The sequence below is a fragment of the Zeus faber genome (assembly GCF_960531495.2).
Source record: "Zeus faber genome assembly, chromosome: 10".
Taxonomy (NCBI): Eukaryota; Metazoa; Chordata; class Actinopteri; order Zeiformes; family Zeidae; genus Zeus; species Zeus faber.
The window spans coordinates 27,471,975-27,495,886 of NC_137199.1; the positions used below are offsets into that span (position 1 = coordinate 27,471,975).

At 43.2% G+C, this 23,912-nt stretch overlaps 1 protein-coding gene across 2 annotated transcripts in view; it reads right to left on the minus strand.

Moving 5' to 3' along the window:
* Window positions 1-23,912, minus strand: part of atp8a1 (ATPase phospholipid transporting 8A1) — a 106,461-nt gene that overhangs the window by 26,974 nt on the left and 55,575 nt on the right. For both annotated transcript variants that reach the window (XM_080007873.1, XM_080007874.1), the window contains 9 exons: window positions 23,331-23,403; window positions 18,143-18,248; window positions 16,772-16,854; window positions 15,064-15,113; window positions 14,524-14,593; window positions 13,586-13,670; window positions 12,292-12,431; window positions 9,463-9,601; window positions 6,003-6,067 (listed from right to left, as the gene is read on the minus strand). In XM_080007873.1, coding sequence (XP_079863999.1) covers window positions 6,003-6,067; window positions 9,463-9,601; window positions 12,292-12,431; window positions 13,586-13,670; window positions 14,524-14,593; window positions 15,064-15,113; window positions 16,772-16,854; window positions 18,143-18,248; window positions 23,331-23,403 — 811 coding nt within the window. The remainder of the gene's footprint in view (window positions 1-6,002; window positions 6,068-9,462; window positions 9,602-12,291; window positions 12,432-13,585; window positions 13,671-14,523; window positions 14,594-15,063; window positions 15,114-16,771; window positions 16,855-18,142; window positions 18,249-23,330; window positions 23,404-23,912) is intronic.

The following is a 23,912-nucleotide window of genomic DNA, read 5'->3' on the forward strand; positions in this document are numbered from 1 at the left end:
CACAGAAATATTTATTTTGTTGCAGATCAAATGGAATGGATCTATTTATTTCAATAGGATTTATAAACACTGCGGGTTTGGAGGAGTAGGATTTGCGACATATTGTCTGTAGAGTTTATTCTTTTTCCTCAACTGCTTCAGTAAATCAACTGTCAACTCGGGCTTATTGAAGTCCTGCATGTATTTCTTCTCAGACTTGCCAATTTGGAAAACATTCACTGAAACTCATACTCATAACTTTCAGGAAAAACGTTGATGTGCCAACTCGTAGACAGCATGGGTTTCCTCATGTAGATCCACCCATGAAATACCGGCAAGCATGTGTGAGAAAATGTATTTATATTGGGAAATATTTGACTCGCTCACAATTCTTTTGTGCGTCGTTTTCTTGGTATGTTTAGCTCCACAAACTCGATTAAAGAGCCCCGCGATATGGGAAAATGATCTGACAAGTCGAAATACAAGTCCCCAGATTCCATTCTTTCGCTCAAAGCCTTAGTCAAGATGTTATCAATCAAAGTTGCTGCATTTTCTCTAACTCGTAGATTTATGATGACGAGGGAAAAGGTAAGTGGAATAAAATAATATTGAGAAAATCCCCTGTTAGGGTATTCTATTCATCTTTTAAAGAGGTTTACATTGAAATCTCCTAAAATGTAACCTGATGAATGAAACTTGGATGGGTGATAAATAACAGCAACAATAACATTTCCACCAGAGAGCTCCTCAAAAATAAGTAAGTAAGTAAGTAAATAAATAAATAAATAAATAGCTGATTCCGCCTCGGCCCTATTTGACTTCGGAGCGAGATCGTCCCTAATTTTAAATTCACAGTCACCACGAATAAACAAGAGATGCCCGCCTTGAGATCGCGCCTTGAGATCTACTCTCTCTGACGTGGTGAACAGAATCGTGTTTCGATCATTTGAAGATTTCTCCAGAGGCGCTCTCTGTAAGCCATGTTTCTGATGAAGCAATAACCAAAAAAAAAAAAAAAGTTAAATAAATGGGTTTGAGTGAAGATAAATAAGGAATGAATTTGTCATCAACTCTTCCTGCTCATCCTAAGATGCCGCGCAGCATCCACCTCATGTTTTGGCCGTGTTTCACACGCCCACTAAACCTAAATCTTTACCATAAGGTAAAGACCTCAACGTTCAGGGCGAGAATCAGGACGGTGGGTATGCCGGGTTGGGTGATATACGGTACAGATCCACCGTGACACGTGATGATGAAAAACTATAAATACGAGGATGACAATGGGATTAAGTGCACAGGTATGAGACAATCAGCCGCCTCTAGTAAAAACAGACAGAGATAGATGGAGTGGTGAGACGGTTTTATCTATCCTTTCATCATTTTCCCCCCAGATGGCAAAGCCGTCAGGAAATGAAGCCAATTATTTGTCCATTTTCAGAGTGACAAGAACAGGTAGAATAGAAATGTGTTCAAACCATTTACGGGCGGAGAGGGGTTGCGGTGCCGGGCAGGGGACGCTGTCAAATAAAACATATCAGCCTTTGACTACAAAGATGAAAGGCAGACTCTTTAACAAACCTTAAACAACACTGTGTTAACATTCGGCGCACTGCGGCACTTAAGGCAACGTATAGTGTATATTTTCACACTTTAACCCGAGAAAATGGGAATAGAAGTGCAATAGATCTAGCACGAATACTAGAATAAAATATTAAACACCACGGGGTGAAAAAATAAGTGACTTTTCCAGCAGGCTGGGAACCGCCACATTCTGTCTGGCTGCAAGAACGAATAAAATCAGCACGTTCTGTGATACCTCCACCTGAGGTCACACCTTCACAACGCGAGGAACAGCTGGAGCCGTTATGGCAGCTGGCAGACCTGACCACCACGGACGGGGCTGAGAGACGGGGCGTTCTAATTGGTTGTGGAGTGTAGAAAATAAACCAAATGATTAAGCCGTTCCAACGGCAGCGATTAAGCAGTAAAAGTTCATTTTTCCTCAAACAAGTCGCGTGCGAGTGCCCCTGCTCCTTTACGGCGAAGCAGTCTCCATCCAAGCCGTGTTTCCGCCGTAGTAGCGACATTTGCGATTCTCCTCCGTGTTTGCGATATTGCAACTTTTCCCATTTTTGCGGTTTGAAGCAAGTGGCCTTTCTCAACCGCTTGCCACGCGTTTCTGATTTGATTGAAAACAACGAAACACAAAAGCGAAACCCTTTTGTACTTTGAGACGCATTTCCAGGATGGACATTTCTGGCGGGAAGGTCAGACACCCCGGAGCACCTCAGGTTGTACCGACGGGACCGGGACACCGCGGTTTAGCATAACACGGCTCTCTGAAACCCAAACTCAGAGGAAATATTTGGAGAGGGCGGCTTTATGTTTCACAAAGTGAGAAAGGGGGACAGAGAGACTTCTAAATAGCAGGAGAGAGAGAGCGAGAGCGAGAGCGAGAGAGAGACGGGGCGGATTAACAAAGGGGAAGCCTAACCAGAAAAGACAAGGACTGCAGCTGTGAAGACTTCTCCACATGTAGAACAGGAGAGATGGCAAGCTGTGTGCGTGCCTGTGTGTGTGTGTCTGTGTGTGTGTGTGTGTAAGTGTAGGTGTGTATACGCATGTGGTTTGTAAGCATCGCTTGCGTGCCATCTACGTATATTAAACCTTAGAATCAAAGGGAGAGCACCTCCATCGAGCTGGCAGGAGTAACCTCAGCTGAGAACGTCTGTTTGGGCACATTTGTGCGAGAGCATGTGTGTAAGTGCTTACTTAAAGCAAGGTGGTATACAGTCTGTATGGGAAAGCACTCAATGTGGTCGAGGGTACGATCTATTCATCATATATTGTGATAAGCACCGTTTAACAGAACGGCCATTTTCTCAAGTGGGGCGCCCATTTCCCCCCTTAATTTCAGATGAGGAATTTCCGCGCTAATGCTATATGTCTCCTGCTAAAGCCTCTTTGTTTTGGCTATAATGACCGGTTTAGCCTATGTGACTCACAAGTGTTTGGCTTGGGAGAAGGTATGTGGTGTCCGTTCAGCAATTTGTACGAGTTTCCTGTAAAAAAAATGGCTCCATTGTTGATATAGCCTCTGAGTGATATAGCCACCAGGACGTGACAGTAATGATGCGGGACCTGGATGTAAGCATCAACATAATGTCATCATCTGAATTGTACGGATGCAATGGCAACCAGAGAGGGTGGTTTCCACTCATTTAGAGGCTCCTGCATCCAAGAGCACATTCACATTGAAATGCATGTGTCCGCTGAGCCAAATGTTAATTCTCAAGATTTTTTGATGACCGAGCCGCGGTGTCCTTACTGCGTTGGCGCCTTTCTTACTCGCTCTAAAGTTTCTGGGCCCCTCTACCGAGCTGCTGAGATATTTGGTGAAACACCCTTCACCCACCTTCAAATGGAGCAGAAAAATGTGACGGAGGAGGGAGGCAGAGCAGGAAAATGCAAAGTGTGTGTGTGTGTGTGTGTGTGTGTGTGTGTGTGTGTGTGTGTGTGTGTGTGTGTGTGTGTGTGTGTGTGTGTGTGTGTGTGTGTGTGTGTAAAATTAGGCTTTAGATTGCATCCAAATATGTATAGAACCATCGATTAAGACAGAGTGGCAAGTAAGTCGAGGGTGGAGCATTTTTAAAGCTCATTTGAACACCACCCACAGAACATGCTGCAACTCCTTACCTTAGACCGACTCCAGCAGTAAAGACTCACTGCGATGACAGTCCTGGTGAACGTACTGTGAGCGCAGCTCTACTTGGTTGACTGTACTGTCCTTACTACAAGCACATTCAATCTCTATCAAAGCATTGTCGCCTCACCAGATGACTAACCGTACTGCTCAGATGATGAAGCTTGGGATAATGACCTAATCCTCCCTTGGAGAACAAATTTCACCTTGGGAGTTTCAGCGGCTGGAAGATTTAGTGCACGGGACGACTCGGGAGTCCTTTCAAGTCTTCTCGAACTTCGTCCCCTCTTTGATAAGCGTTTCTAAACACGGGGGGGGGGCATGCTCCAATTACTCTCTTATTACTCTCTTTCGCAACGTGAGAGCACTCCAAATCCCCAGCGCCGTCGCTCTCCTGTGCCGCTCAGCGAGCCTGCGTAGTCCAGGTGGAGGAGTCGCTCTCCCTCCACAACTCAACCAACAGCCTTGTGTAAGCGTCTGTGCAACCACAGGAGAATGCGAGCTGACGTTTCAAAGGCCCGGTCAGTTTGCGTAATAAATGCGCCGGGCCCCAAATTTTGGGCCTCCACTCCATTTATCACGCTTAACGACCAGCTGACAGAGTGAAGGCCGTCCGTCATCACTCCCCTCGCCCCCACCTAATCCCTCTCCTTCTCTGCCGTTCCAGCCATCTCTTCACGACCCCTCATTCCTCCCATACGGTCCAACATACGGTACCTAAAGGGGACCTATTATGCTTTTTCCTTGTTTTCTGTCATACATACAGGTATAATGTTATCAAGTCGGTTGTTCATATTAGACGTGGTCAAAGAGTCAAATAATGATGTAAACTAATGACAAAGTAATGGCTGCGAGCAAAGCGCTCAGGTTTCCGACCGCCCCGAACGCTGTGTTTACAACATTTTGCTCCATCAGGCTCCATCCCAGCCGCTGTGTGTTTCTCCAAACAAAACCGAAAAAAAAGAAAAAATAGTGTGTGTTTTATTGTTGATGTATATATTTGATTTATTTTATTTCAGAAACAGATTGCGGTGGCCTGACGAGGCGAAATCAGTGAATGTTTACGGACCAAATACAACGGAGCACAAAAGTTAAACTCAAACCCCATTGGCTCACAGAACTAAAAGGGCTCAGGAGGGACGCACACACACTGAAACAGAGCGTCCTGGAACAGGATGGTTTAGAGGCATGTTAGAATGGTTCGAATGCATAATCTGAGTGGTATTTTCAGCAAAAACATTTGAAAACATGTTTTGGGGACCTCAGAGACCTGTATTAACTTGTCTATAAGGAGTATAATAGGTCCCCTTTAAGAGGGCATTTGGGTTCCATAGAGCTCCTCCCCCCTAACACTGCTTCCTCCCGTTGTTTAAGGACCACACCGGTGGCAAATTGAGGTTTAGCCAATTTACTAGTCAGCACACACATTTTACATTACCCCTGACCGTTTTCCAATTCCTATTTAGTGGTCTTGGAAAATACAAACTATATGGTGATAAACCCTCCCCAAAAGTATCTCCAGGTCTCCAGGTAATATTGAGGCAGGTTTCTCACTATATTTAAAAAAAATTCCAGAACCTGTAAATAGAGACAATATCCAAAAATCAAAAATGTGCGTCATCATCTGAAAATTGTTAGGGGTAATGTAAAGTTTGAGTCCTAACTGGTAACTGGCTAAAACTAAATTTCACACCACTATAGTGCTGTAAGAGCAGACTTGATGATTTTGAAAATGGACAGATCAGGGACGTTTTCTTGTTGACGCTGAAGGTTCCACTTTGCGTCCTGCCAGTTGTCCTAATCGTTAAGTAGTTGAAGTACAGGGATTTTGGGATGGCCAAACAAAACAACACCACAAGTGCCAGAATGAAACACATGGTTTGTCAATGTAGAACAGATGAACAACAGCGTTCGGCACAGCTCTCCAGCGGACACGCAGTGAGCCTGCTCATGCGCGCTGCATTAGTTTTGCGACAGGTCAATCTATCTGTATTGCAAGTGAGTCTCCTTGGGCACGTCTGTTTTAAAAAGAGAGAATTATGAGAGAAACGCTTGAAACGCACGTGTTAGAAGTGCGGAAAACGTATGCGCCTCCGATTAAACTGAATGACAGATCAAAGAACTTTGCAAACACGGATTAAAAATGGATTAAATGCTTGTAAAGCGTCATGACCCTCCCGTCAAATCTGTATGTGTCACAAAAACAATGAAATGAAATGTAATGTTGAAATACTGGAACCATGTAGACCGGTTGTTTTTTTTAATTACGCCGGTGTTGTAAGCAAAATGGTGAAGAGCATTTGAAAAATAAAAAACTTACATCAAGTGTGTCCTCGTTGATCACCAACATGCCCATGTTCTTGGCCAGAAGTTTGCAAGAATGTCCTAAAAATAACAGGAAAAGCAATGTTATTCAAGATATCTACACACAGTGTAATCGCAAACAATTAAAATATAACTTTATATCATGAACTTATTTGTATTTGCATTAATAAACCGGAGGGAAATACTGCCATTACATCCCATGACAGGATCCATATTAAAGGACACAGTGTGTTTAAGGACACTAATTAAACCTCGAGACACTAAAGCGGCTTCTCGGGACGATGACTAATGGTTTAGTTTTACAAGAGTTTGTCAGGTTTCCTGTTTCACTGGGCAGCTACGCCTCTGTTTGCCCAACACGGCTCCCCGGGGAGTGTCCATTTCGGCCGGGGACAGATGCTCAGGTCACCGGTGGGGTGGCAGAGGCTCCCGTGGGGTAAACTGGAATTACTCAGGAACCCAGGCCTAAGTTCTCAAGACTAATCTCTTTGCGCTATTAAAAAGGCTGCCATCTGTGTCATCAACTCCTTTTATTTATTTTTTCATTTTTATTTCAGTTACTTTCTCAAGATGGCGGACAGATCGGTCAATATACAGCTGAGCAACTTTTGCGAGTGAGAAACTCTGGAGGTGGGGCTGTGTGTAACACTCCCGTACTTGCGTGCAATACACGGCGCATTCCTGCACGTGCACACAAAATCAGACATGCAAGGTTATCCACATACTGTACACGGACACATACGGGCGGGGTCCTCGTACGAGGGAACGAGCGGGTTTCACCTTCAGCGCTCAAGTCAACACCAAACAGGACGGCGTTCCAGCAGATTGTTTTCTTAAGTGCTAACGTGCAAATTTCCAGAAAAATGTCCTTGTGGGGGAAAAAAAAAAAAAAAAGTCTTTCCACCTCAACACTGCCTCTGCCCTGCCTCACACACCCGCTCCACCTAACCTCATCCAATCCCCACCCCCACCGTGCCAATTCCCGCCACGGCACGACCGTTTAATATGTTTACCTTGAGCTCAATTCATTTGAGGCGAACGGCCTCTTTTTTCATCTCACCAGAGAAGGTTTCTTTCCCTTTCTTTCCCTGACCGAGCGGAACCAAGCACAGCTCCCGGAGGCGTTGGGGAATGTTTAACGGTGACTCTCCTGTCACACACTAACCACAGATTTCCAGGGCGTGGCGATTAATGATAAAAAGTTGCGGGCCGAGCGGGCTTTCGAAACAGCCGCCATGCTGGTAGGGCGTCGGGGCGGAGGGAGCTCTTCAGGGCGTGGTGATGACGGTAAGGAGAGGAGCCGCCACGCACTACAGGACGTAATGTTGGTAATGGATCCAATACCGTCTCATCTCTGACGGATACCTCAACTTCGACGCCAAAATCATCTTTCTGTAAAACCACTTTGAATTTTATACCAGTATAACATAATTGAAGGTTGCAGGTTAGATTTGTGTCCAAAAGAAACTGGCAAGGACTGTATATCAGGTGGTTTAGGGCATAAACATAAATGAGATTTAGACACCAGTACCAAAGTGGCAAAAGGTGAGTCATGAACCTTGCCCATGGGGGATCATCTTTCAACGAAGAAAATAATAAAAAACAAAGTCAATATTGAACGGGGCGTTCACAGAGCGACTCAGTCAAACGGTGGACCTGTAAAAATACGACCCGTGAGTGCGTGCTCCCGAGGAATCCCGAAACATCTGGGCACGGCGGGCACAAAGGGCTGATTCAGTCGGGCCACAGTGGTAGGTAGCCACAAAACGGAGGTCCTTTTAATAACTAATTTTTCCGGACACTCTTTTAACACGTTGGCTGTTTTCAAGGATAACTGGTGTGTTGCAGTTTGTGCCAATTCAGCCACATCTGAGGGCTGTTAATGGCCAGGCCCTTAAAGGAAGGGAAATGTTGACTACACCCCTCGGCTAATGTTAGTGCTCCGGCTTTTCCTGATAACCCCAGTAGGGCTTAAAGCCATGGAGCTGTCAGATGTGCAAGATCGGACTGCTTGTGTACATACGTGTGTTATTTCATTTCATGTCAGGGCAGTGCGCTCATACATCATGTTGCGTTCTGAAACAGACGCTTCTCTGTCAAGACGGGTCTGACGGAGAAGTGTTCTGCCTGTCAGGAGTTTGTGTTCCTGGGTGAGGAATGACCACAGGGCTGAGGGCTGCCGGCGGCTGGCATGAACTCCTCACCGCAGAGCAGCCTCACCTGTGACTTTCCATTGGGACGAAGACCAAGCACACCAGTTGACCGCTGAAGGTCAAAAGTCGCCAAAGGGGGCATTTTGACGGTTGAATGTTGTTTTCTGATATTTATCCTTTTACTTTTACTATGGACAACAACTAACTATTGGGATTCACTATTGCAGTCCCAATTCGAAGACTCTAATTCAAAACCTTGCTAAAGCAATAATCAGAGCTTTGTAACATGACAGAATAAAAAAAACTCTACGGCCACGAACCACAGGGACACTGTTTAAGAGCTGACTCATCTCTCTGCCAAATCGATAGTGATCAAAAAAGGCGTCACCCAATTGCATTCATATCAACCTCCTTTAAGAAAAAAAACATTTTATGAATTACAACCTCCAATATAGGGAGAAAAAAAAGGAGTAAAAAACTGGTTCATGCTCCTTCTGCGCATTGTAACCAGGTTATGTGTTGATTGATTTCAATGGAGTCCAGGTCATGCCAGGCTGGGTACATGTGTGTGGCTTCGGCACAGCATGTTCCTTTCAATATATTTTGCAGAATTGATTTAATAAATTCTATCTTTACCATATGCACAACAAATGAGGGATTTTAACAATTCTCTTTAAATAAAACTTTGAGCTTGAAACCGTCTGGTAACTGGGTTTGAAAAAAAAAAAAAAAGCAAACAAAGTTGTAGGCCAGCGCCACATCAGTGCAATGGAGAGAAGACAGTATGTACAGAAAACGTTCATGTTAAATTCCATCTTGAGAACCACATACCGGTGGACTTTTTGCGTTTCCATCTCATAATGAAGGAAAACTAGACCTGCAGCCAGCGACGAGAATGCTTTCTTTTCTTTTTTTTAAACCTAGAAAGACCCTTCTAAGTTTGGAGACGCACAAGCAACCGGTTTAAGGTGATTATATTTGGAGAGCGTATCAACCTGGGTTTTGCTGTTGACGTAACAAGGTCACAGTTAACTGCTCAGAAAAAGATTTTTGCTGGATAAACAGAGACCACGGTTCATGTTTTACCTCTTTTTGTGATTGTATCTACGCTGGCAGTAGACTTTGTTGGTCAAACCGTTATCGCCACATCTGAAAATCTGCAGCAACTGGGGTGGTTCCAAATACTATGTTCAGCTGTGTATGTGCAGGGGCTTGTGGGAATATACTCTCTATACATTTCCGTGCAAATGTGTGGAAAATCGCTGCCGGTTTGAACCTGCTTCCACTCTGCCTTTATCTTACCGATATTAATGGCAGTTTCCTGCTTGTCGCCCGTCAGGATCCATATCTTGATGTCAGCCTTCATCAGGGTCTCGATGGTCTCAGGTACTTTGTCCTGGAGCTTGTCTTCTATCGCCGTGGCGCCCAGGAGCTGCAGGTTCTGAGCCAGCGAAGCGAAGACGAAACGGGGGGGGGGGGGGGGCAAAAAAAATCTGAGCAGAGAACTTAACACGAGAGAGTCTTTATGATGTCACTGAAATACGGGCGTCGGGCCAGAGTCACTCATTCATGCCCAGTGTTTTCCCTGCATCAGCTGCTCTGGTGTTTCACCCTGCAAAGCCACAAAAGCCTTCAGGGGTTTTGAGCATCGAGAGAGAGAGGGGCGGGTGGATGTATCGTTAAATAGAGGCTACACCCTTACACACACACACACACACACACACACACACACACACACACACACACACACACACACACACACACACACACACACACACACACACACACACACACACACACACACACACACACACACACACACACACCAAACCACCTACCTACCCCTCCAACCCTGTCTGTGAGGACCTTGAAAATGCAAAGACACAAAACACTGATTGTGTTTTTCCTCTGGTAACCTTGTCTGTCTCCGGAACAGGTCACGGGCTCATTCTGACCAGTGGGGGACATAAGTTTTGATAGCACCAAGGGGAGGAGAGGAGAGGAGAGGAGATGGGAGAGAAGAGGAGAGGAGAGGGGAGAGGAGAGGTGAGAAGAGGTGAGGTGAGGTGAGGGGAGAAAAACGGTCAAACCTGCCTGGCAATGGCATGGACACATTGTGGAAAAAAACACCAAATATTTGTGGGGGGGGCAAAGCAGCCTTGCAGGAATTATGTGAATAATTTTGTCATTTTATTGACACGGTTTGTTCCTGCTCGACCTTCTATTTCACTAGATTCTGTGCGGCGTGCGTGGATTCCCAAATTTATGTCAGTAAATACCACACTTTTAAGAAGTGTAGAAATGTTTTCACATACAGTTTACACACATTTCAGGGTACGAAGCGTTGATACATAAATGTGATGCTCTGGAGGGTGATTACCAGAGCCTCAGTGCCTGCAGTCAGATCAGACTGTTATACCCATCGTGCTCATATTAAACAGATTAGAAAGTCATATGAAACACATTAAATATGATGGATAGAGAAATTGTCGTCGTCTGACACACACATTACTCTGCGTTATTTGCACAACATATGATGAAATGTACTTCTTTGTTTAAAGAGGTTGGTTTGATTACGTTCAAAGAAACATATGACGCCGTCGAATGACCTCACAAGGTAAGGAAAAAAATGCTGTGAGAATCTGTTATTTGTCTTGGTTGTTTTCTCAAACGAGCAACTACGGAAGGCAACCGATGTGAGTGAATTATTAAAATTCATATTAAGATTCGGACGGAGATGCAGGTTGTTGTTCTTGGGCAGATTGTTGATACTTCTCATCTTTCAAATCAGGCAGACAATGGGAAAGCTCCTAAACAACTGGTTTTCAAATATATTGTCATTCTATTGCACACAATTGCCGCACATTGGTCATTTAAACATGTGGTATACATTTTATATATTTAAACATCCCTGTATTATCCTTCAGATTAATTGGTGAAAATCAGGGAAAGAAATTTGCAACGAGACCAGTTATTTGGCCGTTGAGGGACTACAATCAAGCACTGTCGAAGGCCCTTCTTTAAAATGTCACCACAACTCTATTGTGCCACCTTGTGGTAAGATCAGTGTCTGTATTTAGAGCCCGTCCTTGAGCTAAAAAACAATTTACTTTTATTCCACCAGTACCTTAGATGCATACTGTATGTTTGCAAATATGGGCGGTCTCCACACGTATTAAAACCCCAGAACCTTGAAGTGAGTGCTTAACCTGAGTTGTATTATTCTCCACTTTGTATTTTCCCTTTTGAGGGCTTTTAAGTTTCCTTTATGATTGATAGCGCCTATTTGTTTAGGGGGGCCCTTGAGGGGGCCCCGAAGAACCGCGCCGCGAGATTGATTTACGACTACGTCCGCCCGTGTTTGACTAGCGCTTCCACGTAGACTTCTCACAGGGAACTGATTATACTTCCTGGTACTAACGCGAACGACAAACAGACACGCACAAACTTCCTCTTACCCACACACACGAGATTCTAAACATGTTTCGATTTCCATGTGTGTTTATGTGACAGGCCCGCATTAATCACACAGGCCACTGGCATCAGCTTGAATTGAGGCAGCCACTTTAGATCCAGCACAAGCTTTTTTGGGGACTCAAACACATGCTCCTGTTGAAGGTATACATTAGATTAACAGGAAGCAAGGGCTAAAAAATAAACACTGGTTGGTTTTTGCCAAGCGCAATAGAGGACAGAATTCAATTTGGCTGATACGGCGCTAGTGGCTTGGTTCAGGGAAGGGGCAGGCAGGTGAAATGCATCATGGGATTAGAGCAGGGATTAACACTTATATTAGTTTATTCATGATTTATTACAATGATAATTGTATATTATTACAAAATTGCAATTACAAACAAGTCAACCTCTTTTTATAAATCTATCTCCCCATTAGATGTGCATACCTAATGTAGGGCTGAGCATGTACACTATGTTGATTTGATTGATTGTTGGTGTCTTTAATATGATTTTTTATGAGAACCGTGCAGTTACTGTCCCCTATTTTCTCTGTTTAAACGATGTATTGTTTGTTGACAAGTGTATGGATTTGTGTATACATTGAAAAGAAACAAATCTGCCTGGCTCTGTTTCGTGTGGACCTGTGTGGTTTTGGGGTGAGATTTGTTATCAGACCTTCTCTATGAGTTCATAGCTCTCCTCCAGCTTGAGCGCTCTGTTCTGCAGGGAGGTGGAGGCGCGCTGGTGGACCTCCGCCCACTGCTGGTAGGTCGACTCACTGATGTCTGCCACTGCGAAGCACAGGGTACGCAGCCCTACAGACAGAAGATGACAGCACAACCAGCTGGTTAAGAGGTATTTCGGGAAACTATCAAAATAAATTAATACAAACTGCAATGTTATTATTTTTTCTTGTGGAATTGACTTTTTTCACCATGTTCACCATGATGTAGAGCAGAGTAATGCAATTATCTCGCTTATAGTTTGAGAAATTTCATTTATTATTATTTATTTTTTAAATTATTATTATTATTATTACTATTAATAGTATTCCATTTTGTTATTTTATTCATTTTTCTTAACTTGTATATCTTATATTTTTTATTTAAAATCACACTGAAAAACGACTATAGCATCAAGGCAAGTTTTTTTGTTTTTTTGGGGGGGATTTTATATAATGTTATGTAATGAGGCCCTGGATTTTTACAAAAAATGTTGAATATACAATGGGGAAGCTGTAATTCTGCATTTATTAGGATTCAATTATTATTATTATTATTTTTTCCACCATGTAAGTTAATAACTTTTCTGAAACCATCTTAAATGTTCTGAAGGAGAAAAACCCCACCCATCTGGCCTCCAAAGGATATTTAATACATTTAACAAATTATTTACAAATAACTATTTATACTGTTGGAATACATTTTAATGTATAACGTCACATGCTTTCAGATGTATCCAATCGAACTACATCTTAAAAAGTACTAAATAAAAAACAATGCCAAATTGAAGACTATGAATACAAAATATAAACTAAAAATCTTTTTTTTTTTGGAAAACCGACGCAATTCTTTGATATAATGCAACCCTTTAGGTGTAGTGAAAAAAATAAAAATTTCATTTTCAAATTTGCTCTGCAGGTGACATCCCTGTGTGGCCTCAGAAGAGGGCAGTATGACCACGCATACACTTTTCCGCACAGTCTCCGGCGTATTTCCTCTGTCGTCTAAAATCGATGCTGCAAGAGTCTGCTCCAAGCCTCTCACCTCGGAATGAATTGGTCCAATCCAAAATGATCTATGAGCAAAGTATCTATCTTGTGAAAAAAGCACCCGGCCTCCAAACAGGCGGATGATGGATTAGAGATTATGAGGAGGGAATCACTTTAAACTGGGGATGCATAGTCATGGAGGCACTTCTGCATGTAGTGTTATTTCTGGTCGGCGGGGGGCGCTGGTTAGCCACTCACCCTCAGTGGCAAACTGTTCCAGATGCTTCAGCGTGATCTCTTTGTACCTGGAGCTGTCAGCCAGACGGTCATAAATTACAGTATCCTGAAGAGAAATACAGACACTCATTGGCTTCGACGATGAAATGGAAAGAAAAAGGGGAAGCTCCTGAGCGTAGAAGGAGAATATAAGAAGAACGGTGCTGTTGCAGATTCCGGGCGACCGCCTAGATTCAGCTCCTTGGTCCTCCTCCATTTGCTCAAGAACCAGGCCACCATTATGATTTTGATGATTCAAAACCGACTGATAATTCAAAGTAGAACAATAAGCATCGTATTTGAATCATACTCTGACATTTACTGAGGGATAAGTGGTCTCAAGAGTAATTTAAACCCCCATTAATTAAAATACAAAACAGTGTAAAGGAGATACTCAAAAACGAAAAGTATCATTTACCCCCAATTTTCTTTCAGTCTGCGTCCCACCGTTGGAGGGCTGATCATCTAAAAAGTCTTTTCTAAATCGCAGCCCTCCTTTCAAAAATACAGCCATCATTTTCTGTCCTAATTAGTGGTTCCCCAATTCCCCACAAGGGAAGGCACGCTCATTAATTAATGGATGATAATGAAATGCAACGCCGGCCACGCAGCCGCTGCACTCCCTGCAATCTGAGAGATTCAACCTGCTGTACATCACCACAGCCCGGTGAATCGCCGCCTTCCACTAGGATCTGTGCAGTGGTAGACGGTGTCATAAAGATGTAGCGATTCTGCACCTTCATTTGGTCAAGTCGGTCGTGTTGTATGTGTGTGGAATGTTTCCTTCTAGTTTTGCTGCTCATGATAAAAACCACGGCAGCGTGAGGGGGAAAAGGGCTGGGCTGGGGTGGGGTGGGGTGGGGTGGGTGGCGTGGTGCTGAGGGTCTGTCATGCGTTGCCATGGAGAGAGAGGAACTCACGGCTCCTTTGCAGTAGAGGCGGATCTTTCCAGATGGAGTGCGCATGATGACTGACATCCTCTTCCGAACGCTGAAAGACGACAAGGGTGTTAAACGAGGGAGAGGGAGAGGAGGCAGGGAGACGGATAGAGACCGACTCAAAAAAGGGGATCAGGGGAGAGGAAAAATAAAAAAATAATTAAAAAATAATTTTAAAAAAACACATCCCTGGAAGGTGTTACAGCGAAGGCAAATGATCGCGTTCTTTTTTTCGGGGCTACCGCATGTCTGGAGCGAGAGAACACGCCTAGTTCGCACATTTTTTTTTTTTTTTCCCCATTTATTAATACAGCTCATTGTGAGAGTAAAAAGGCACGAAGTGGAAAGTGCAAAAGTGAAATATTCTTTGGAGGACGATTCAGCGGCGGCAAAATGAATTAGCACCGCGCTGGACGGGGAGCGTCATCATCGCAGATCACAGGGAAAATGTAATATATGCAGGGCCGCATCAGCTCTCTAGCACAGAAAGTAACTTATTAGGGGAAAAAAAAAAGATTTTACCTGGTGAACTCCAGCACATGAAGCAGCTCGTACTTCTCCTCAGTGTTGAGCTAAAACCAAACAGACAAAGTGCACATGACACACCGCGGTGAGACGCAGGCGCGGCCCCAGCGCTCCTTCCTCGTCTCCGACCCTGCAACCCCTCACCAATCAGGCCTAATTGCACTTTAACTGCATTTATTACCCGCGTGCGCCAAGCTGAAGGCAGGGGAATAATAAGGTAAGAGATTCAATTAAGTTCCTTAATTGTAGGGACTACTGCGTACAAGGGAGAATGATTAAAAAAAAAAAAAAAAAGGTGTTGCGAGCTTCGCGGGGCCTAATAAAGGTGGAGAACTCTGGCCAACGTCTCGGAGGCAAAGACTCCACGGGGCAAAATTAGAAAATTGTTTTGGCTTTTTCTTGCCTTTGCTCCTGATGGGTTTTAAAAAAGACTGAACAGGCCCCTTGTCTCCAGGGCTCAGAGTCAAGTTGTTTCATTTCCTTTTATTATTTGTTTTATTTGTTTGTTTTATTATTGAAATTGATTTTTATTACCATTGTTGTTTTTGTAATACATTTTATGACCCTTTACTGGATCTGCTCCTCATTTTAAACACTTTGTTTGGTTTCACTGGGTTTCCCATCTGAATTAAATGGGCTTCACAAATAAACGATTGAAAGTTTGACTTGATTTAAGAGACAGGATCAGAATTTAGTCACAGTTTTAGTGAAGTTAGCCATTTCCCTTTGATGGGTGCAACACTGTCTTTTCCAAACCATTTGGTTTGATATTTTGCAGCTGGTTTCAATAAATAAAATTTAAAAAAGAAAAATCGCAATCCAGAGAGTAGGAGTAGGAGAACTACTATGTGGGGAATAAAATGTTTGTTGTTTATTGTAATGAAGTTAAATGTTACTTGAAAGGTTGAAACTAACAGCTTCAAGGCAGGCTTGGAACAAGGTCCATATCTTCAGGAATTACCGTCAGGAATAAATATTAATTCCATTTTAATTATTTATTTATATTTTTTAATCAAATTTAAGCCTACCCAAGTAATGAATAATACATAAACACACACACACACACACACACAAACAGACACACACAGACAGACAGACAGACAGACAGACAGACAGACACAAACACAGACACAAACACACACACAAACACACACACACACACACACACACACACACACACCTAGTGAAGAAGAACAATTAACACTAAACGGAACATAAAAGATCAGCCTGACAGTTCGTTCCTCAACCCAAATGAAACACGCCCAAATTGCATTTTATTTTGTTGTGATGTCTCTCACATAGGCTTGAAATATCCCCTGACATTTCGATAGTTGTGGAATCAAGAGAGTTTCACAAAATTAATGCAATCGGCTTCAAAGAATGTGATCAGACTATTGATTATGTAATAATTGTGACAGCTCAAATCAAAACTTGCGTTAAGACTCGGAAAAGCAGGGTAAAAAGTCTTCAGGGGAAACGGAGAATTTGAAACATCACATGTTGTAGTTATTGTGTCAAAAGCTGTCCGCCGCAGTCAAAATAAACGATTAGGGGGGCTCCCATCTTGGAAATAAATTTTACTTTTGTTGCACGAGTGTGTTTTCAATATTCCTTTTCCCCCCAGCCTGCACACCCGACGGCTACAATAATGGAAGTAATGGACTCTTTTGTAAGAACAACAGGTTGGTCCCGGGTTTATTCTCACCAGTTGCACAATGACGCTGTCCGGGGTTCTGCCTGAGAAGACGAATCCCAGGTTTTGCGCCGCCCTCACCAGAGCCCCCTCATCTGCGAGGCCAGGACAGAAGCAGGAACCGGATCAACGCACGGCGTCACCTCATCAATCCAGTGATGAAATTACTAACGCCTACATTGCATTTCTACTGCACAACGAACAAAAGTGACCGATGCCAGATATATTTACTATCCTGTTTTAAATATTTTTATTTTTCTCAAACGACTTTATAAAGTAAAACCGATTGCTTTTTCAATCTGTCAAAAGCTGTGGTTTCTTGCAGACTCCAGTTGAAAGGAGGGAATGGTGCGACATGAGGACTTCCGCTGTGCTTTGCTTACACTTTTAATTTAGGACATTCTTTTGCGCAGTTACACCGATCATTATGATGAGTTTGAATACATAAGCGACATCACTCTGGCTGCATTCGTTGGATCTGGTCGACTAATTTTCCTGTTTTTGAATAAACCAACGTAATCAGAGGAGGGACTCAGGCGACACCCGTCACTTCATAAAATCACACCGACCTTATACTAAACAATCACAGGGCACTCATTTAAGCTGAGTCAGTCTCACTGCATCACCCTTTATCCCAGTTACAGTCTCAAAGGCCTCTACAGACAAACATTCAAAGGAAAGTGTGATGTGGATGGCTGACAGGTAAGGGGGGGGGGGGGGAAACAAATTTGCAGAGGGAAAAGGAAGAAATCTGGGAAGGTATCCCCCTTCCAGGACGGCCAGCATTGACTTGGTCATACTGAGACAGCGGGTATGCCGCAGTATATCACGGCTCGCGTGGACAGAGAAGGGGAGATGGTGGGGAAAAAAAAAAAAAAGCTTTCAGTGCTGTTTACAGTTCAGCTGGCTTCCTTCTACAACGCTCCCAGCACCACTCCAAAGCCCAAAGCTCCACTGAGCCTTGACTGCTCCAAATGGGCAGGAAGAGACTCATCTTTTCCAGATCAAATATTGAAAATGAAGGGCAGGGGCACCACACTGTTTAGTTATGAACGACGTTGGTTCAGGGAAACGATGCAGGGGGTGAAAGAAGGCTTTGAAACATGGAGGTGTTTCACAGGTAATACATGGTTCTGTTATTTTAAGATTGTGCAGGATTACCTGTGGTAACCCCGATCTTTAGAAGAAAGTGTAATAGCAGTAATGGAAGTATTTTGTGTCAACTGAAAATCTCCAATTGTCTTAAATTTGAGATCCAGTACATATTTCTGCCAAATTAAATAAATAAATGAGCCAGTGGGATGGTGGCTGTGGCGGCAATGTGTAACACATCCTTTTCACACCAATACCACGTGCTTGTTTGGTTTAGGAAATAGACTGTACCCGGAGACGCTGCCTGGTAGGTGATTTTGTCATCGGTGCGCTCAGGGACCGCGGTGTGACAGATGGCCATCATGGTCATGAAGTCCAGGATGACAGCAGCTGTAGGCTGCAGAGAGAAAGAGTGGAGCAGAAAGAGTCTTTTTGTTCATTAATGAAACACCTCACAACAAATCACAAACTGGAAATAAAGGACAATTACACAGAGCATCCCCAAAAGTAGGTATTCTATATTTTTAAGTATAAATACCCAAAGAAAACAATTTTCCTTAAGTATCGGTCTGTCATTCAACATTCTATTCAAGCAAAAGTACTTGATATTAAATGTCTTCAGGCTAAGTTGTTTTAAGTTGTTTATGATGTTTTAAGTACTTAAAACATCATAAACTCATTTCAGTTTGAAGACAGATTCCCACCTTAATGCATCAACCTCTATCTGTTAAATTCGGTTGCTGGCCCAGCTCAAGCTATTTCCTGTTATTGTCCACAGTATCAAAGTAAATCAAATAAATAATCCCTTTTTCCCCAAATGATTGCATTGTTTGAATGAAAAAAGATTTGAGTTAAAATGACATTAAAGTACGCTAAAGTAGAACTACTTGAGTAAAAGTACTGACTCTCCACCCCTGCCAGCCACTGAAGTAAATTAGCCTCTAGGCCTGGTACATAAGACTGCTCATTTAAACACAATCTGATGAACTACCTGAGTCACACTCTCAACTTCATCCAAAAACACCAGGCACCATGCAGCCTACTGTGCAGCGCATGTCGTGTCTAAGTCATCCATGTTATCAATTCATCCTATTTGTTGATGAGAACACCAGTGACCATTAATGATGAATTTCCAGAAAAAAATCTTGACCTCGCTTCAAGATTCAAGATTTTTATTTGTCACATACATAAACATACTTTCATACATAGATGCAGTGAAATTTAAATATATCGCTTGCCGATATATAACCTCAGAAACTAGCTAAATTAATGTCAAAAACAATACATATGTAATTCAGTGAAAACAATAGGCCACAAAACCTCTTGCTCTCTAAGCACTTCACGGGACCACAGCCCAATTCACTCAGCATTAATATTTCATTTTAGTACGGAGAGAAAGAAATTAACAGTTTTGTCATTATATTTTCCACAATATCATAAGCATCAGTCGCTTAGAGACCTCTGGTCTTTTTCATGTACAGTTTAAGCTTAAGGCCGGGTTGTGGGGCCAACTGGCTTGGGCACCGTCCAGGCAGATTATGCCATAATTTAAAAAGTGTTGACACTGGCTGTGAGCCAATGGCCGGTGGAGAAAAGGCAATAACCACATAGTTTCAATAAGATCCAGAAGAAGAGACATTTCAAGCAGCTGACACACATTCGCTGCATGAGAGACAGCTTGTGCCCAATGAACCACACATGTCGACGCCACACTACAGTAATAATGGTAAAAATGCACATCTGATGTTAATGACGAGAGAAGCAAATGACTCCGTCGCCGTGGGGCTGACTGCGACAGGCATCTGCTGAGGCTCCCGTTTGATGCCGGGGTTGAAAGGCCACCAGCCTGCAGTTAGTGACCTCGGTTGAGTCGAGGATACCAACCATCCCTCGGGCGGACAGGGGGCCTAATCTCAGACTGACATTGTGGACGATCATCGGATTGCGGATATAACATCGATGTTTTTGTGTTTATTTCCTGCCGATCGATGGGCCTGTCAATGTCCGTTTTGCCGTCTTGCTTCTTTTGAGCAGGGGGGCAATGGCAGCGAATCAGAGTCAAATGTATCCTCCAAGTATACTTGGAGGATACATTTGACTTGGAAGTTTTACTTTAATCGGTACACCAGGTGTGTCCTTTAACAAACAATAATTTCTTTAGAGTTTACGGTGGGTGATCGGCAATATATACAGCTAACAGGTGGTTTAATACCTTTCACCTTTGAGTCAATGGAAAACTGTACATATCCAGAATCCTACATTACAGCATTGTTTTGTTTGAGGTTTTTGGGGTGGAAGATTTGTAAAAAATGGACGTGAAGCCTTCATCTGACTAAATAAAACATCCTCTGCACTGACCCCTCCAACTGCAATACATTTTGGATGAGAATGAAGAGTCTATGCTTACATAATATTGAATTGTGCTTTTATTATCCTGCTGTGTGCCCTGAGCACGTTTCAATATTGATCGCTTCCAGGGAACAAAGGCACAATGAAAACGACGGGGAGAGAGTGATTGAAAAGGGTTTTCTTTTTCCAAATGAAAGTACACAGAGCCCATTACAGGCCAGGTGGCCATGCAGCCCTTTCAGCCTCCAGAAACTAATTTGGCCTCGGCTGACAGCGAGGTGTGTCTGTGTGTAGGAGGGACAAAGAGACAAGACACTGGCATGTGTGTCAATGTGTTTTTGTGTGACTTGTGGCTTGTGTCTGCTTGTATTCATAGTTATATGACACTCGGGTGCCTGCGCGCGCACGTGTGTGTGCCTGCGCGCGCACGTGTGTGTGCCTGCGCGCGCACGTGTGTGTGCCTGCGCGCGCGCGCACGTGTGTGTGCCTGCGCGCGCGCGCACGTGTGTGTGCCTGCGCGTGTGTGTGTGTGTGTGTGTGTGTGTGTGTGTGTGTGTATGTGTGTGTGTGTGTGCACCACAGTCCGTGTTGATGGGCTTTTGATGGCACAATTGGATGTGACAGCTAATACGCCGCCACCACCTCCCGCCCCCGCTGACTCCTGGATAATCTGTCACTGCAGCAGTGACGGACATTCATCATTTTGGACGTGGCCGGTGCATAAAAAGAGGAAGCAAAGCAGGGACCCCCGAATCATTGAGAAAAACGAAACAAAAACGATCCAAATCGCTCATCGCCAATGTAAAAGCTGCAGTTTATACTTTAAATATTATAAACAGCATATAGTTCACTATGAACCACACCGTGAGTGTGGGAGATTAGGGGACATTAATGGCTGCAGTTTAGTGTAGGGCTTGCGACATATCGATATAAATTAATATTGTGATAAAACACTAGATAGGATCTGGGATTTTCTTTTTAGAGGATGCATTACAGTAATGTAATATTCTTATTAAAGCCTCTACCTGCTTAACCACAATATCCACATTATTAACCGTTGTTTCTCTAGCTTTTAGAAGTGGTTGTCAAGATGGCAACCATGCACCAGCCGTTGGATATTTCTTGTCGGGCTCCATCTTGTAAAATCACCAATCACCCCCAAAATATTCTCAACTTATCGATATTCAGGTATTAAAAAAAAACCTCTAATGGCAGAGTCATAGTTGTATCAATACTATGATTGAACACCCTACAAAATATTTAATATCTCAAACCGCCCACTATATAGTGGATGACAGTCAAAGACTGCTTCAGCTCTTTAGCCAAAGAATGTGTTCAGTGGCCCAAGGCAATGTGAAAGGGGGGGGGGGGGTTCATAAACACTCTGTGTCTGCCACACCTCCCCGACATACCTCGCCACCGTTCCACATGACTTCTACACTACCAAAAGCTCAAGGCACTGCAAGGCTGGTGTTAATGACAGGCATTAACAATGTTTGAGGAAGTGAAACCTCCTGATGGCCACTGGACACAAAATAAAGTGTGTTTACAGTGTGAGAAGCAAATCCGACGTGTTGGATGATTTGGCATCCGGTTTGGGGTGAGAGGGGGAGGACCTCTGATGCAGAGTTGCGGTTTGGAGATGTTTAAGGTAACATCTCAACGAGCTCCACCCTACCCGAATCACATGTCGTCTGGGTTTTATGGCTGTCGCAAGGGCTTTTCCTTTACAAAACGGATAAAGTCTCTCATCAAAGAACCCAGCGCACAAATCATCAAAATTAAATTCAGGTCAAGATTCTAGAAAAGATCAGACTAAATTTACAGTATCAGCCTATATGGAGTTAATAACAATGCCTTCCACATCCCTTAGTTTGGAGTCATAAGTACATATCTGAGAGATATCCAACATGCTTCTTTATTAAAAACCAACAATTAATTAAATCACTAGTCCGTCTGCTTGATATGGGGCTTGGCATCCATTATTTGTACGTTTATTCTCTTGACAGCGAGAAGTTATTTTCTCCTTTAATGGTATCGGTCCTTCCATGGTTCACATTATACGGTACCAGGCAGTGGGCGTCAGGCTATTAATACTAAGCTAAGGCAGATACACAGGCAAACTCATTAATGTGGAGTTTTTGGGTTTTTGTTTTTTTTTTGCTGTCATAACACTGCAAGCATCACTGTGCGATGACTTCCCCTCCCCTGGGCGACACCACAATACGTAATTAGATGTGACACTTGCTCCGCTTCGAGCTGCCTTGCAAGCCCGTGACTCAACCAGCGAATCAATCAACGCCTTCGCCCTTTTCATCCCTATAGGTGGGAATTGTTCATCCCTACAGAGTCGATGGCGGGCTCTATTTTGAGACAGAATCCCTCAATAATGCATTTTCCCGAGGTAAAATCTTTCACGGACGGTTAAGCACGGGAGGAAAACATCTGTTCTTGTCTTCACGATATCTCATGAGAAGATGCTGTCTTGTTAGGCTCATGCTCTGTATTGATGGACATCACTGACAAATGTTCTGGTAGGAGGCCAGTAGTGGACTGTTTGTAACTATATCACTTCCTCTGGGTTTAACTCATAAAATATTATAATTTTGCTCCAATTATTTTTAAGCAAAACACCAATCTAACATACGCATAACCCTAGTCCCACTGGAAAAACAGACCCAACGTTGTTTATTAGGACTAATGTATTTGCAACTAATGTCAACTCAATTCCAGGAAAAAAAAAAAATAATGTTAGAATGCTTGAATTGAAAGGAATCCATAATTACAGTAAAAACTATATAGAAAGTGGGTCTTGTCCGTCTTGTCTGGACCATGTCCTGCTTGTGTGTACAGAAGGCATTAACCACTCCCTCAGCACAATTGAAATCAAACTGATCATTTTTGGAATCACATTATGTTCATTTGGTTTTCAATAAATGAGTGAACGTCATCTTGAGAAAAGTCATTAAGATGCTTTTGATTCAAAGAAAAATCAAATACGACGTCACACATTGCTCTGAAAATGAGGAGGAAAAAAAAGATAAACAAGATGACATTTTAACAACTGCCTCCCCGGTTAAATTCACCTCAACAGCAGCTGTGCCTGCTGGCCAACCCTAGAGTTACTCACGTGATTACTTTGGAGGTTTTCCAGTAAGCTGGGGTCGTTAAATCCGGCCTCCTCTGACGACTGGGTGCTGTGACTGGGAATGAGGAGAGGGGAGAGAGTCAAACCCACAAAATCCACCGACACGTGCCGCATCGCAAAAGCTTCCCGATGATGAGAGACGGCGGTATATCCTGACCGCATCCACGTTGAAGGCATAAGGAAAGGGGGTTATTTATAACATAATATTATTCTTAGTTACTTTCCAAACCATGCCATGATCAAGTCAAACCATAGTTCTTATTTGATATAATAATTCAACTCAAACCTCTTTGACTTTGTATGTATGAAAGAGCCTGTGAGTTTCCGCCAATCCTTTAGGTTTAAGTCTGAGCGAAATTAAAATGCATTTTGTCAAATTAAAGAGTACATCTGTGAATGGTCTCAAACGTGTCGTCATTTGGTCAAAATCTGCATCGCCAATAAGAAGAACCTTACGTTTATTTGATCTTTCCACAATCACAGCGCCACCTATAGTGGAGTCTTCTGGTCGACCTGGACATTGGCACCGAAAGGCACTGTCGGTACTGACGACCTTATTGGTCA